At 39.6% G+C, this 13,442-nt stretch overlaps 1 protein-coding gene across 1 annotated transcript; it reads right to left on the bottom strand.

The window, feature by feature from the left end:
• Positions 1-1,294: 1,294 nt before the first annotated feature.
• Positions 1,295-13,423, bottom strand: minpp1a (multiple inositol-polyphosphate phosphatase 1a). The gene is made up of 6 exons (XM_066650183.1): positions 13,401-13,423; positions 9,816-10,327; positions 9,295-9,489; positions 7,909-8,006; positions 7,241-7,371; positions 1,295-1,652 (listed from the first exon to the last, which is right to left on the bottom strand). The coding sequence occupies exons 1-6, from the start codon at positions 13,421-13,423 to the stop codon at positions 1,295-1,297; spliced, it is 1,317 nt and encodes a 438-aa protein (XP_066506280.1).
• Positions 13,424-13,442: the final 19 nt, after the last annotated feature.

Below are 13,442 nucleotides of genomic sequence, written 5' to 3'. Positions count from 1 at the left end.
AAACACATTCGGCCAATCACAGTAACATGAAAGAGCTACTATATGTTGAATTTTGAAAAACTGGTATGCTGACCTACCAACATGGCCATGCTGAGTGAGTAGCTAAACCAGCACCAGACTAAACCAGAAGATCCCTGCTTTTTTCAACTAGACCTTTAGTAGATACACTGCTTTTATTCAAAACTCTTTCTGTAGTATTATACAAATGTTATACTTATTAATATATATTACGTAATTGGAACCCTTTTTGTGTATATTTGGATGGACAGTATTGAGCTATGCAGACTTATTAACACAATATGAGAATGGACATCACTGTGAAATTCACAAACCCTCAAAAATCAACGATTTGTCCGTTGTGTCTCTACAAATCTCTCTGGAAAAACTGCAGTTGTTATGGTCCAGGGATACTGGGTAAACTCTAGAGGTCTATAACAGGGTCTTTCTGACACTGATTTTATTACACATCTTAAAGAAGATGTTATAAAAACATGGTAAATGAGGTACCCATTCAACATGTTCATGAGTCGTCATGAGTCATCAGTTACAGTCAGGACAAAACCTTGTATCTCCAAAAAAGACATTTTACAGGAGAGAAAAAAATAACAATTACGTTGTAAATATGTATGTAATTAGGAAAAAAACTGAATGTACATTTTTTTACTTTTTGTATTTGAAATGTATCAAAATGTAAATGGCTTCTTTTATATTTAATACGACATAAAACAGTGTTACAGGGTTTTAGTATGGAAGATGACAACACCTGGTTTGAGTTAAAATCTGTGTCCCTGAGTTGACAATTTGAATGCACAATTTCAGGTTTATATATTTAGTCATTTTTTCCTTTGCATACACTTTTAAACATTTATAAGAACTCCCTATGATGAGTGAATCCATTTATTTTAGGACCACCCATTGCTGATACAGCTGAAATGCCCCCTTTTAACAAAGCAACAACCAACAGAAAAGAGCATCTGCACATGAACCCAATGCTGAGAATTGGCAGGACATAAATAGCCTTTCAGTACTGAACTAGGTAAATGTTTTCTCTGGAATTATGGAGCTCTATTCAATATCATCAATCTTTCAAGCTCTCATGGCTGACATCAAATCCTCATAGCAATGTTTCAACGTCTAGCATAAAGCCTTCCCAGAAGAGCAGAAGGTAATCAAACTGCTGATTAATTCCCTTTATTTCAAATGAATACAATCCACAATTGTGGAATGAATACAATGTCCACAAATGTTTGGACTTATAGTGTATGTACACAACTATATTAAGTACCTTGCATTTTTATTTGTTCATTTTACAAACATTCTCTTGGTCACAGCCAGTCAGTAGCATGCGATAGCGTTCTTTAACATCTTCATAAAGTGGTGAGAGGTCACTAAAGCCAGGCAGTGTCACTAGTTTCTCGTTAACCCGAACCTGCAATTTCAGGCCATCAGGACAGTCGTACAGTGCCACCAACAGGTTGCCAAGGTAAGGCATTATCTCCCCGCAGCAAAAATCCCGGTCTCGCTGAGAGGCAAAGTTGGTGGAGGTGAGAATGGTCTTGTCCTTAAAGAGGTCCAGCAAGGTCAGGAGAGGCAGCAGAGTTTCAGCATGACCAATCTGAACTGTAACCTGCTCAGATACAGGAACACCAGCCCTGATAGTGAGAGACAGAGCGAGAGTAAGTGAGAGTGAAGACTGAGAAGAGAGGAGATGGTAGAAGGATAGTGGGGCCACGGGACAAGGGGCAGACAAAGGCACAGAAAACGAGAGACAGAGGGTAAAGAAAATGTGGTGCTAATATAAGAGAAATGACAAGCCACTCTTTGCTATGGCTGAACTATGTACAGGTTATTAGTGTTAGAATGTGCAAAATCACAGTTGTCTCCTTTACCCCACATTTAATGGCATTATATAATTTATTGCCAGTGACCTTTACAGAATTACACGATAAATGATTCAATAATTAATCTTTTTTTTCTGTGTTGGCTCTTTTCCAGCTATAGAGACCTTGCCATAATGATGAAAATGTGGTAGGGATTTTATGTAAATTACACAGGAGAATTGTTTTGAAAACTCTGAGACTCTACACTCTCAGAGAAATTGTCACTATGGTTGTAGCTTTGGCTGTCACTGTTGTACCCTCAATGGTACATATTCATACATGTAATTAGGGAACATAATTGGGTACCACTTTAGAAACTTCAGACATATACAGGTTTATAAATTATTTAAATTATGTTTATTAATAATTATCAATTGTGTTGTCAATACATTGTAATTAAACAATGACCTGCCAAATAGTGAACCACATCTATTTACACAGTTAAACTTCACACCCTGCCAGATACTGACCTTACATTGTCTTCTCCATCAGTCTGTTGGCTTCATCACATATTTATTAATAGGTTTAACCATATAATGAATTAACCACAGACAGAGTGTCTTTTTATACATTAATGATAATGTTACCCATAATTATACCCTATTCTATTATAATTGTAGATTTAAAATTTGCATTGATTTTATATGCACAATGTTATCTCCAGGACTCCAGATTATGTTCTTTTACACAGTTCTATAATGAAATATTACAAATATTCAGCTCTCATTCTGAAGAAGAGAATATAATGTACCTTTAGAGAGCACACTGGACTTTAACACCACTGTTGTACCTTTAAAGGTAAACTTACACTGTGTTTAGTGACAAATAATATACCTCTACCGTTCCTGAGAGTGCATGATGAACTTGGTCATGTTCCACGTACACTTTCAGAACAAATTACTTGCACTTTACACTTTACCCAGCATGCACTGATTTGTGCTACAAAAATGACTGGAGAACATGGGGGGTGTGTGTTGTAACCTCTGGTCTATGTGTGCGATTCTGGAGATAAATGATTCTATAATAGGTGTGTGTGTGTGTGTGTGTGTGTGTGTAGACGAGTGGGTGGGGTAGGTTCAAAGCCCATTAACTGGGACCTTCTGTACAATTCAACGAGTACTCTGTTATTGTCCCTGGGGAAGAAACATTTTTAACCCACCTGTTATGTTGCGGGTCAAATTAAAACCCGTTTTAAAGTTTGAAGATCTAGGAAAAGTAGTTAAAAGTATTTTTTCAACCACCCCCTGCATGTTTATATTACATAGATACTGTTGACCCGGCAGTCAAACTAGAGGTAAAAGGGTGTCCGAAATGTCAGAGTATTTCTTGTTTGCAACTGTGAGACATATTTCAGCCAAATCACACACACACACACACATACACACACACACACACACACACACACACACACACTGGGTGACTGTCTGTGAAGAATGTGGTGTGTTCTCCCCGTGTCCGCATGGGTTTCCTCCGGGTGGCTGTCTGTGAGGAGTGTGGTGTGTTCTCCCTGTGTCTGCGTGGGTTTCCTCCGGGTGACTGTCTGTGAGGAGTGTGGTGTGTTCTCCCTGTGTCTGCGTGGGTTTCCTCTGGGTGACTGTCTGTGAGGAGTCTGGTGTGTTATCCCTGTGTCTGCATGGGTTTCCTACGGGTGACTGTCTGTGAGGAGTGTGGTGTGTTCTCCCTGTGTCTGCGTGGGTTTCCTCCGGGTGACTGTCTGTGAGGAGTCTGGTGTGTTCTCCCTGTGTCTGCATGGGTTTCCTACGGGTGACTGTCTGTGAGGAGTGTGGTGTGTTCTCCCTGTGTCTGCATGGGTTTCCTCCGGGTGACTGTCTGTGAGGAGCAGTGGCGGATGCTGGTCTTTCAAGGAGGGGAAGCTCAATTTCGGCCTACGTCATAAAATGTGTCGGTTTATTTATACATAAATTCTACCCTCCGCTCCTTTTCAACAAAATGATCTGTGACCCTGTCGTACCAACAAGGCGTCTTTTCCAGGGACTTGACTAGTGTCCTCTCAATGGCCAGCAGAGCTAGGCTGCTTAAACGGCCTTGGCCCATGTGAAGTGTGTCCGCCTGTGAGTGCTTTGTGACGGTGGAGGGGCTCAGCAGCACCCGCTGGACAGAAACTGCGATAGAAGTCAGAAAGAGTGATAGAAGTCAGTCTCCAAACACAAGCAGCTACAAAAAACCCCACCAGGAATAGAAGCTCGATTTGTCGCTAGTCGTTTTTAACAAAGAAAATGCCGCTAAGAGGATTAAGTCTGGTTCAACGCAGAACAGAATGAAAATGTAATGCTCCCTCGAATCTTTACACCAAAGGATCGCTGATTCGCTCATTCCGCTGTCAATCAAAAAGGGATTCAGCCTCAGACAGATCATCCAATCATCATGCAGAAGCTGAGCGTCCGGGCCAGCCGAGGCCAACCCACTGCCCCATAGACCCCCAGAGTCACTGAGCGTCCGATGGGCGGGACAAAGCCCAGCATTTATCCAATGACTCGTCTCGTTTCCCTGCACTTCGATGCTTTTCCATTGAACTCTGTGGATGCTCAGCGTCCTCACTGTTTAAATCACTGTAAATCTGCGCGAATGATTGAGAGGAAAGCCGCGTCTTTACCAGTGATAAGAAGCTGATTCTGAACAAAAGTTAATCGCGTTGTAGTGCATATTTATTCAATGACATGTACACACAACAGTGGGTTTCCTCCTGGTGACTGTCTGTGAGGAGTGTCGTGTGTTCTCCCAGTGTCTGTGTGGGTTTCCTCCTGGTGACTGCCTGTGAGGAGTGTGGTGTGTTCTCCCCGTGTTCATGTGGGTTTCCTTCGGGTGACTGTCTGTGAGGAGTGTGGTGTGTTCTCCCCGTGTCCGTGTGGGATTCCTCCGGGTGAAAGTCTGTGAGGAGTGTAGTGTGTTCTCCTTGTGTCTGCGTGGGTTTCCTCCCATGGTCCAGAAACACATGTTGGTAGGTGGATTGGCGACTCAAGTGTTTGTAGGTGTGAATATGTGAGTGTGTGTCGCCCTGTGAAGGACTGGCACCCAATGATTCCGGGTAGGCTCCAGACCCACCACGACCCTGAATTGGATAAGCGGTTACAGACAATGAATGAATGACAAATCCTCTGGGGTTTCTGGTTTCTTCCCACAGTCCAAAAACATGGAGGTTAGGTGAATTGGCTTCTCTCATAACTGTCCTGGTGTGTGAGTGAAAGAGTGTGTATGTGAAAGAATGTCTGTATGTGTGAGTGAATGTGTATGTGACCAGATATGGATCGGCGCTCTGTCCTGGGTGAAACCCTAGTGCCCGATGCAGTACTCCAGGTGGATGGTCGTTCCTGGTTGAGAGTACGCTGCGTGTTTGACTGCCGCTTTTCGCCAGTGTGTGAGTGGATTGAATGTTGAGTGTTGATTGTAAAGCGCCCTTGGGTTTCTAGAAAAGCACTATACAAGTGTAACGTTAAATAAAACCCCCTGGCTGGGGTCTATAAGCCAAAGGATGAATCGACAGCCAGTCTTTCAAAAGTAATAAAACATTAAAAACCACTTTCCAGGTTGTTTCTAGTGAAAGTCAGAATTGACAGAGACTCTTGAATAACTGCATTAGAGTATTAAAGGACGCAAGGAGGAGCTTTAAATTAAGTATACTGAAGCATCTTTTGACAGACAAGAAGACTGCAGAATTATGAAACATTAAAAAATTAATTTTTATGTAAACGAGTGAATTATTCTAATTGAACCATTACCTGTTAGAGGTATAAGGAACACCACTGCACTAAATATTGATTGAATAATTAGTAATGGAGTTAGTAATTAAATATTCACACTGCTTGTTAGGATTTTTTTGGTTTCAGACATCTTTTGGATAATTAAACATGCGCCGGGTCAAACTGACCCAGGAACATCATTGCTGTTCCTGAAAAACGAACATAACCAGAGGGTTAAACACACTTCCACTGTACTGAACATATTTTCACCTGGACAAACTATGAAGCTGTTTGGTAACTGAAGCTCATCATCTTACTTCATCAGTGTCAGACCAAAACAAACCCAGTCCAGCCTCTATCTATATGACTTCTTATGCAATCCTACACACTGCTGACATTAAAAGGAAGAAATGGCACAAGGAAGAAAGAGCTATGAACTATGTGTCTTTTAAGAGTCAGGGGCCTTTACTGAGCACATATTTCCATGTGCAACTACTGTAAATATAAAGTACTGTGTAAGTCCTGCTCTTATAGTTAGTGAAATGAGCTCTGTTAGGATGTGCCCACTGTGGACACAGAACTTTTATAATCAGTATAGGGGAAGCCATGGCTAAAGTGCCCTTGAGCAAGGCAAATCCCAAACTGTTCCCCAGGGGCCGAGGTGGTTGTCAGCCCACTGCTATGGTTGTGAGTGTGTTCACTGCCCCTAGTGTGTGTGAAGAATTGCTCAAATTGTGTGTTCACTACCACGAATGGGTTAAATGCAGAGAAGCCATTTCCCTAAGGGGATCAATAAAAGTGACTCTTATTCTTATTATTGTTTAATTCTTCTATAGGAAAGAAGATTTTCTCTGGATTTTCTGTATGTTTCCAATACATTGGGGATGACCTGGAGGAGTGTTTGTGATCCAGAACTAATTGTCAGGCATCGTTCTACTGTCCCAAGTGTTTCCAGATAAATCAAAGCTATTACTGCAGTGAAGGGAACAAACCCTTGATTAATACACTTCAGTTCAGAAGCAATGTCGGATGTGCAGCTGTCTACAAATTATGGACCACAAACTTTGAAGAGATTTAAAAGTTGCGTCTGTTTGGACAGTGTCCTGTGCAGTGGAGATAGATAGGTGGAGTGTGTGTTTTTGCATGTGTGTGTGTGTGTTAGGGTGGGGGATTGATTTGTACAGTGAAGCTAATTACAGTGTAAATATGAGTCAACACTCCCATTTCTTAACTAAAGCTTTAGCTTAAGCAAAGCATTAATTCTGCATATAGATGCTCTATGGCCACCTACATATTCAACATTACTTCTGACATGAATGGTATTAGTGGCCTTACATGATATACTGGAACATTACTGTGAGGATCTGATAGTATTCAATTCCAGGTTCTGTCGCAAACACCATTCCAACTCGGAGCTACTGCGTGATGCTTCAATACTTCAAAACTCCAATACTGCACAGCCGTACACTCCTGGCATTGAGCATGGTGATCTTGGGCTTATGTTTCATAATTCATTTTAAGGTTGGTGTTTTTTTTTTTACACAAACTGCATGAGCCCAACTGCCAGTGTTTTTCTCTTCATAAAGATTCCACCTTGAATTTAAGAGTTTAACCCCAATGGATCAATAATTAACATCTGCAGTAAAATGTACTTGCACTTACAGGATCTGATTGGCTGCCACTTCAAGGCGGTTGAACAGGTCATGGAAGAGGATGCAGCTAGCCAGGCTGTTGATCTCATGGCCATAAGATTTCTCCCAGTACTGCTCCAGGTCAGCAGCATAGTCCATCACCTGATACACAAAATTACAGCAGTGGTTCACACTTATTATTCTTAAAACCATTCCTAAACAGCCAGAATATCTTATATCTGTTATATCTAGATTTTTAGATATAACATTTCTTAAAAAAGTAATAATAAAACTTTAAACTCTACAAAACTGGGATCACTTTAAAATAATTGTATAATGTTATTTTACTTTTCACCATCAAAATAACAGGATTTTCGGTCTGAAAACCAAGTCTTTTGAGAAGTGTGAGAATGAAAATTCAGGTGATTTCCAGCTAGATAGAAAAATAAATACCTTGCATATTACACCATTATTAAGGATTTATTATGGCACCATTAAAAGTGTGGCTACTTTTGAGGCTTTTTTATTTTTGAGTATTCTCTTGTCTCTCCTCATGTCTTTATTTCATAAACTGAGGGTGTTTCTCTAAGTAAGACGATAATTCACAAAACCATACTGTAATGAGATAAGTTACAAGAATATACTCAAACTTTTGATGATTAGAGTAAAATACATTAATATGAATTTATCTATCAATACCTCTGCATCTGCTTTATCAAACAGCCTGCACCAGGGGGTGTTGAGTCCGAGGATGGTGAACTCATAAGCACACAGGAAGAAAGCTGTCTCTACAGACTCTGCAGAGTAAAAAAAAAAAAAAAAAAATATCACCTTAAAAATGGATTTTATTTTAGAACTGACCAGAATGGAAACCATGATAAATAATTATGGTAAAATAATTATTTACATGACACTCTTAGCTTAACAACATGGTGTAAGCAATATTTCCTTTGTTAAGTAAAAATAAAAATACAAGGACACGTAAGAAATAGCATCTTTTGTCAAACAGATTCTAACCATAAGTGAGTGAATGTATGTACACCGATCAGCCATATCATTACGATAACCTCCTTGTTTCTACACTCACAGTCCGTCCTCTCAGCTCCACTGTCAACAGGAGCACTTTGTAGATCTACAATTACAGATTGGAGTCCGTCTTTTGCCCAGTATACATTGTTGGAGCGCCTTAAAGCCCACAACCTTTGATATAAAACAACCAATCAGTGTTTTGTTGTTTAACTATGCCTGTTAGCTGAGTCATGCTGATTTTGCTCCTCCTCACATTTTAAGACTTTAGAATTGTCCCACCACCTGAGAAACAAACAACCAAAAAAAACCTGAATGGCTCATCCTCTATTAAAGTTACAAGTGCCGAAACTGTTCGTTCTGAAAAGGACAGTATAGACAGGGAAAGAATGGTGCTGTGTTGTTAGATCCTTGTGGTATTTTGAACAAAGCATGTCCCAGACATTTCATTAAGGCCCCAGAGAAATACTTTAACTTGTGGAAAAGGGGTATAACATGTCCCTTTTAATATGATTAAATGTATCAATTGACTAAACAAGGTTTAGAAACAGAAAAAGACACAAAAACTAAAACTGATCAAACACTTCCACCTAGTGTCAGTATAAATCACTGCATGTGACAGAATAACCTGAGGAAGAGTGTATCTTTGAAAATAAGGCCCAAAGTTTGTGGACAACTGCTCATCTAACTTTCCTTCTGAAAAAATAGGAATATAATTAGTTGGTCCCTCTTTGCTGCATTAACAATCTACACTTCTGGAATGACCCTCATATAATCATTAATGATGACTCTTTAAAGGAATCAAAATTAATGGATGGACCTCAGTCACTCCAGAAAACGCAGCTCCACTGCCCCAGAGCTGAATGCTAGGAACTGTATACTCTTTTCTCCCACTCCTGGCACCCAGTGACTGGTGACTTTAGGTTGATTTACTCCAAGGAGTATTTCATTCCATTCTTTTCTTTTGAGATTAAACACACAGTGTCCACAATTCGTGAAGCTTAAAATACCTTAAGGGATACCCAGAAACCTTTTAGATATAGAGTTAAAGGAACTGACCCTGAGTGATATGGGAGTAAGGGATCTGTAAAAGATCAGACAGTTTCTCCTGGACCCTTGTCATCTCCGGGCCATTGTTAAAGCGTGTCACTTCAATTACAGCGGTTTTGTTGTTCACAACAGTCTCCACAAATCGCTCACACAAGTCATAAAACCGCATCAGAGAATCGTCCACTGTGTACTCCAGATCCACTCCTGAGAAATGTAAAAGAAAGACAGATAGAGGGTGCTGTGATGGTTTCAATGATGCAGAAATTCCATGTTTAGTGCAAACAAAAAAGCAATTGGTCAGAGTTCACACACACACACAGTATACAAACATGCTTAGTATTTAGAAGCACTGTGTTATCCTCCAATGCCAGCTGTATTCCCTTCCTTAGATTAATTGTATTCTAAAAAGTAGGACTATTGGACAAAATATGATACTCAGATTATGCTTACCTTGTTTCTGCATTATCATTATATGCCATATATTGAATTATTCATTATCACCTAACTTCTTGTCATATAGTGGATATTACCTTGAATATCAAAGCTGTCCTTCAGTCCTTGTTGGAAAGCGATGGTGCTGTTTATACATCTGTGTTTGGAACTGGTGATGAACTTGACCCGTTTGTCCAGAACATTCTCCTTGTTTAGAAGTGAGGGGAACGCCTTGGCCAGTCTTTGGGCCAGGTGTCTGTGGTCTGCTCTGCCCTTGGCCACAAGGCGGCCGTCCATATCCTCCGTGTACCACATCTTCCACGCTTTCAATTCCGGCAGAAAGCTCAGGTCTCCGGTGGCCTCGGTCTTGACGAGGCTGTCGAACTTACCGATCTTCTTTATGTTACCAGCTGTTGGGAACCTGGTGCCATGACGGATGATGGCTGTGAGGTGGACGGCGATGCAGGTTGGAGCAGGAGGCTTCATCGCAGAGCTGTTTATGGCCAGAATATCATCCTGTAAATAAGGGTTCACTTCTTCGTAGCGGCTTTTTGTGTTGAAGTATTTGGCATTGGAGGGGATGTCTTTGCTTCTGGGAGCTGCATTAATGCTGCAAGAGGAAATAAAATAAAATAAAACAACAAAAACCTGGACTACACTGAAACTCACACATCTGTTAGCCATTTTGTTGCCTTCTTAAACGTTGTCAAATCTCCGTGTCTGCAAAAGAAGACTGTAATAGAGTTGAACTTGAGTATTTATCTTTGCACTTCGGTTTGGGAGTTGGCCAAATGATCCCTACATATTAATAAAGTGTTAACGCCCTCACTGACCTCACCTCAACAACCACACCTGGACTTTCACCCCTTTATTATATTATCAAGGTGGAGGAAAGAAATCAAGAATTTGTTTACAGTCTTGCTGTGATATGATCTTGGAAGAAACATTGTAATATTAGCAAAAAGTTCAAAAGCCAATTTGTGCTCATTTAAAATTGGTCTTCTTTTGTGAGATGTATGTGTGTGTTGTAACTCAACCAAAGAGATAAACACCGCCCCCTACTGAGCTGGAGTATACATCCAATGTAAAGTGATTAAGAAATCCAGTTTAAATAAAAAAAAATAAGACATTGTTTTTTTATTATAGCATCTAAAGCAATTCAGAGTAAATAAGGGAAAACCAAAGGTATTTGATGGTGCTCATAGGGTGCCATAAGAACCAGAGAATAACCAATAAGCAGAGAAAAGAGAAATATGAATGTCCAAAGTGCACAGCAAATCCTCCAGTGTTAAATCAACACTATTTGTGTTAACGTAACACTGCGAGTATTAAATTATTACACTAACCATGTTACTTTAACACTAATAGAGTTCATTTAACACTGGTGATAGCAATTTTATAGGTGCATATGCACCAGTATTTGCAGTGGTATACATACATTTTCTGTGTGACAGCATTGTATCTGAGGTTCAAAAGGGCATTGTAGACAGGGGGATTGTATGGTCAGATCCTACCTTATCTCAGAGATAATAACTATATTATTAGATAGTTGATGATTATTCATTTTTATATATTATGAATGAAGATATAGATATATATATATATATAACAAAACATGTTTGAATTCTCGTTAAACACAATAAAAATTAACATCTGTGATGTATTAGTTCTCTTTAAACTTTATAATATATTTAACAGAAAAGACTTCCAATGTCTTCACTGACCAGTTTGGCTGTGTTTTTTTTTTTTTTTATTAATTAAATTAAATTTTTTGTCTTACTGGAATTCTGTGAAGCTGCTTTGTGACAACATCAGTTGTGAAAAGCGCTATATAAATAAATTTGATTTGATTTGATTTGATTTGAATTAATTAATTAATTTATTTTATGCAAAATAGATTTGAATATTGTAGTACAAAAAAGAAAACATACAATAACAAACAAAATAGTGCTGGATAAGTACAAAAATAACAAAGGGCTTGTAGTAGGCACTTTCCCACTTTAATCTAACTTAAATTATATACATTAAAGAAGAGAAATAAAAGAAGAAGAGAAAACGTATAGGAAAAAAGGATAGAGATACAGAATAAAAGAGTCATACAAAAGAGGTGGTTGGTGTAGTGTGGATTCAAAAAACAGATGGGTGTAACACGAAATGGACTTTATTTAGTCTTTTGAAGGAGTTCAGATTGCTACAAGTCGGGTGGCAAACAGTTGCATATACAAGGTCCTCTGTGTGAAATTGCGAATTGGCTTAATGTGGTCCTGTAGAGGGTACCATGGATGTGCAGCATGTAGTGTTGCAGTCACACAGCTCCAGGATCCTGGGATTGTGGGGTTCAAATCCCGCTAAGGGTGTTTCCACCCACTGTCCAAAAAACATGTGTTGATTGGTTGATTGGTGACACAGGAGTGTCCATGGATGTGAGAGTGTCGTGGGTGTGTTAGTGTGTGTTGCTGCCTCTAAGGTGTGTTCCTGCCTTGCTCCCATATATATACAGTATATTAAATGCATTAGCAGTATTCAGTGGTTGGTAATGATTTGGTGGTTGTCCTGTTTAAATTCAGTGGGTGTACTAGAATGATTATCCTTATTGATGAGTTCACTTATACTTTTCCATTTCATAATAGTTTGGCTGAAATGTGTTTAGAGTGGCACGGTGGCGCAGCAGGTAGTGTCGCAGTCACACAGCTCCAGGGGCCTGGAGGTTGTGGGTTTGATTCCGGTTGACTGTCTGTGAGGAGTTGGTGTGTTCTCCCCGTGTCCGCGTGGGTTTCCTCCGGGTGCCCCGGTTTCCTCCCACAGTCCAAAAATACATGTTGGTAGGTGGATTGGCGACTCAAAAGTGTCTGTGAGTGTGTGTGTGTCACCATGTGAAGGACTGGCGCCCCCTCCAGGGTGTATTCCTGCCTTGTGCCCAATGATTCCAGGTAGGCTCTGGACCCACCGTGACCCTGAACTGGATAAGTGGTTACAGATAATGAATGAATGAATTAAATGTATTTAAGTAATATTGCATTTCTGAGTTTGGTCAGTAATCTGTTGCAAAAGATTGTGTAGATTTTCTGTTTTACTGGTGAGGATTTGTTAAATATTCTTTGTATAATTTATGCTTTTTGTCTGATTTCCTATTTTAAGTTTTTGGTAATCCATGATTTCTGAGTTTTATTTTTGTGTTTGGTTTGATATGGAAACGCTTTAACCACTTGATTGATGGTTTCACTTTTTTTGGACGTTTGGTTCAGTAAGGACTTGATTCTATGATACATTTGAGATATGGTTAATAAATCTATTAATATTTTGTCTGCTAAATTTTAATGTTGTGTATTATTGTGATTCGTGGGTGAACTTTGGGAATATAGCAAATATAGGCAGGTAGCACTTTGTTTATAAACAAATTTTAAACTAATGTATCACACTTCCAAAAAAAATGTTGGAATGGAGGCAAACTTAATTTAAAAATTATTAAATATTCCATCGGAACAGTTTAACGGTATAAAGGTAGCCTTCGGCATTGAGGTAAATGCTGAGTCTATTTCTGAGCAGGGCGCCAGTCATGTCATCACACACTCACACAGTCACACACTCATATCAACGGACTATTTCACGGCCTGTTGAAGTGCGCGGTATAGGAGGGAGCCATTTACAGAACTCTTTTACGCGAGTCGATTCCCTAAGCTTACCTAAAAGATCCGACTCTTTCCATACTCGGTACTTCAGTAAAA

The sequence above is a fragment of the Hoplias malabaricus genome, chromosome 1 (genome assembly GCF_029633855.1).
Source record: "Hoplias malabaricus isolate fHopMal1 chromosome 1, fHopMal1.hap1, whole genome shotgun sequence".
Taxonomy (NCBI): Eukaryota; Metazoa; Chordata; class Actinopteri; order Characiformes; family Erythrinidae; genus Hoplias; species Hoplias malabaricus.
Note: the sequence above shows the minus strand (reverse complement) of the source record. Positions and strands in the feature narration are given on the sequence as shown.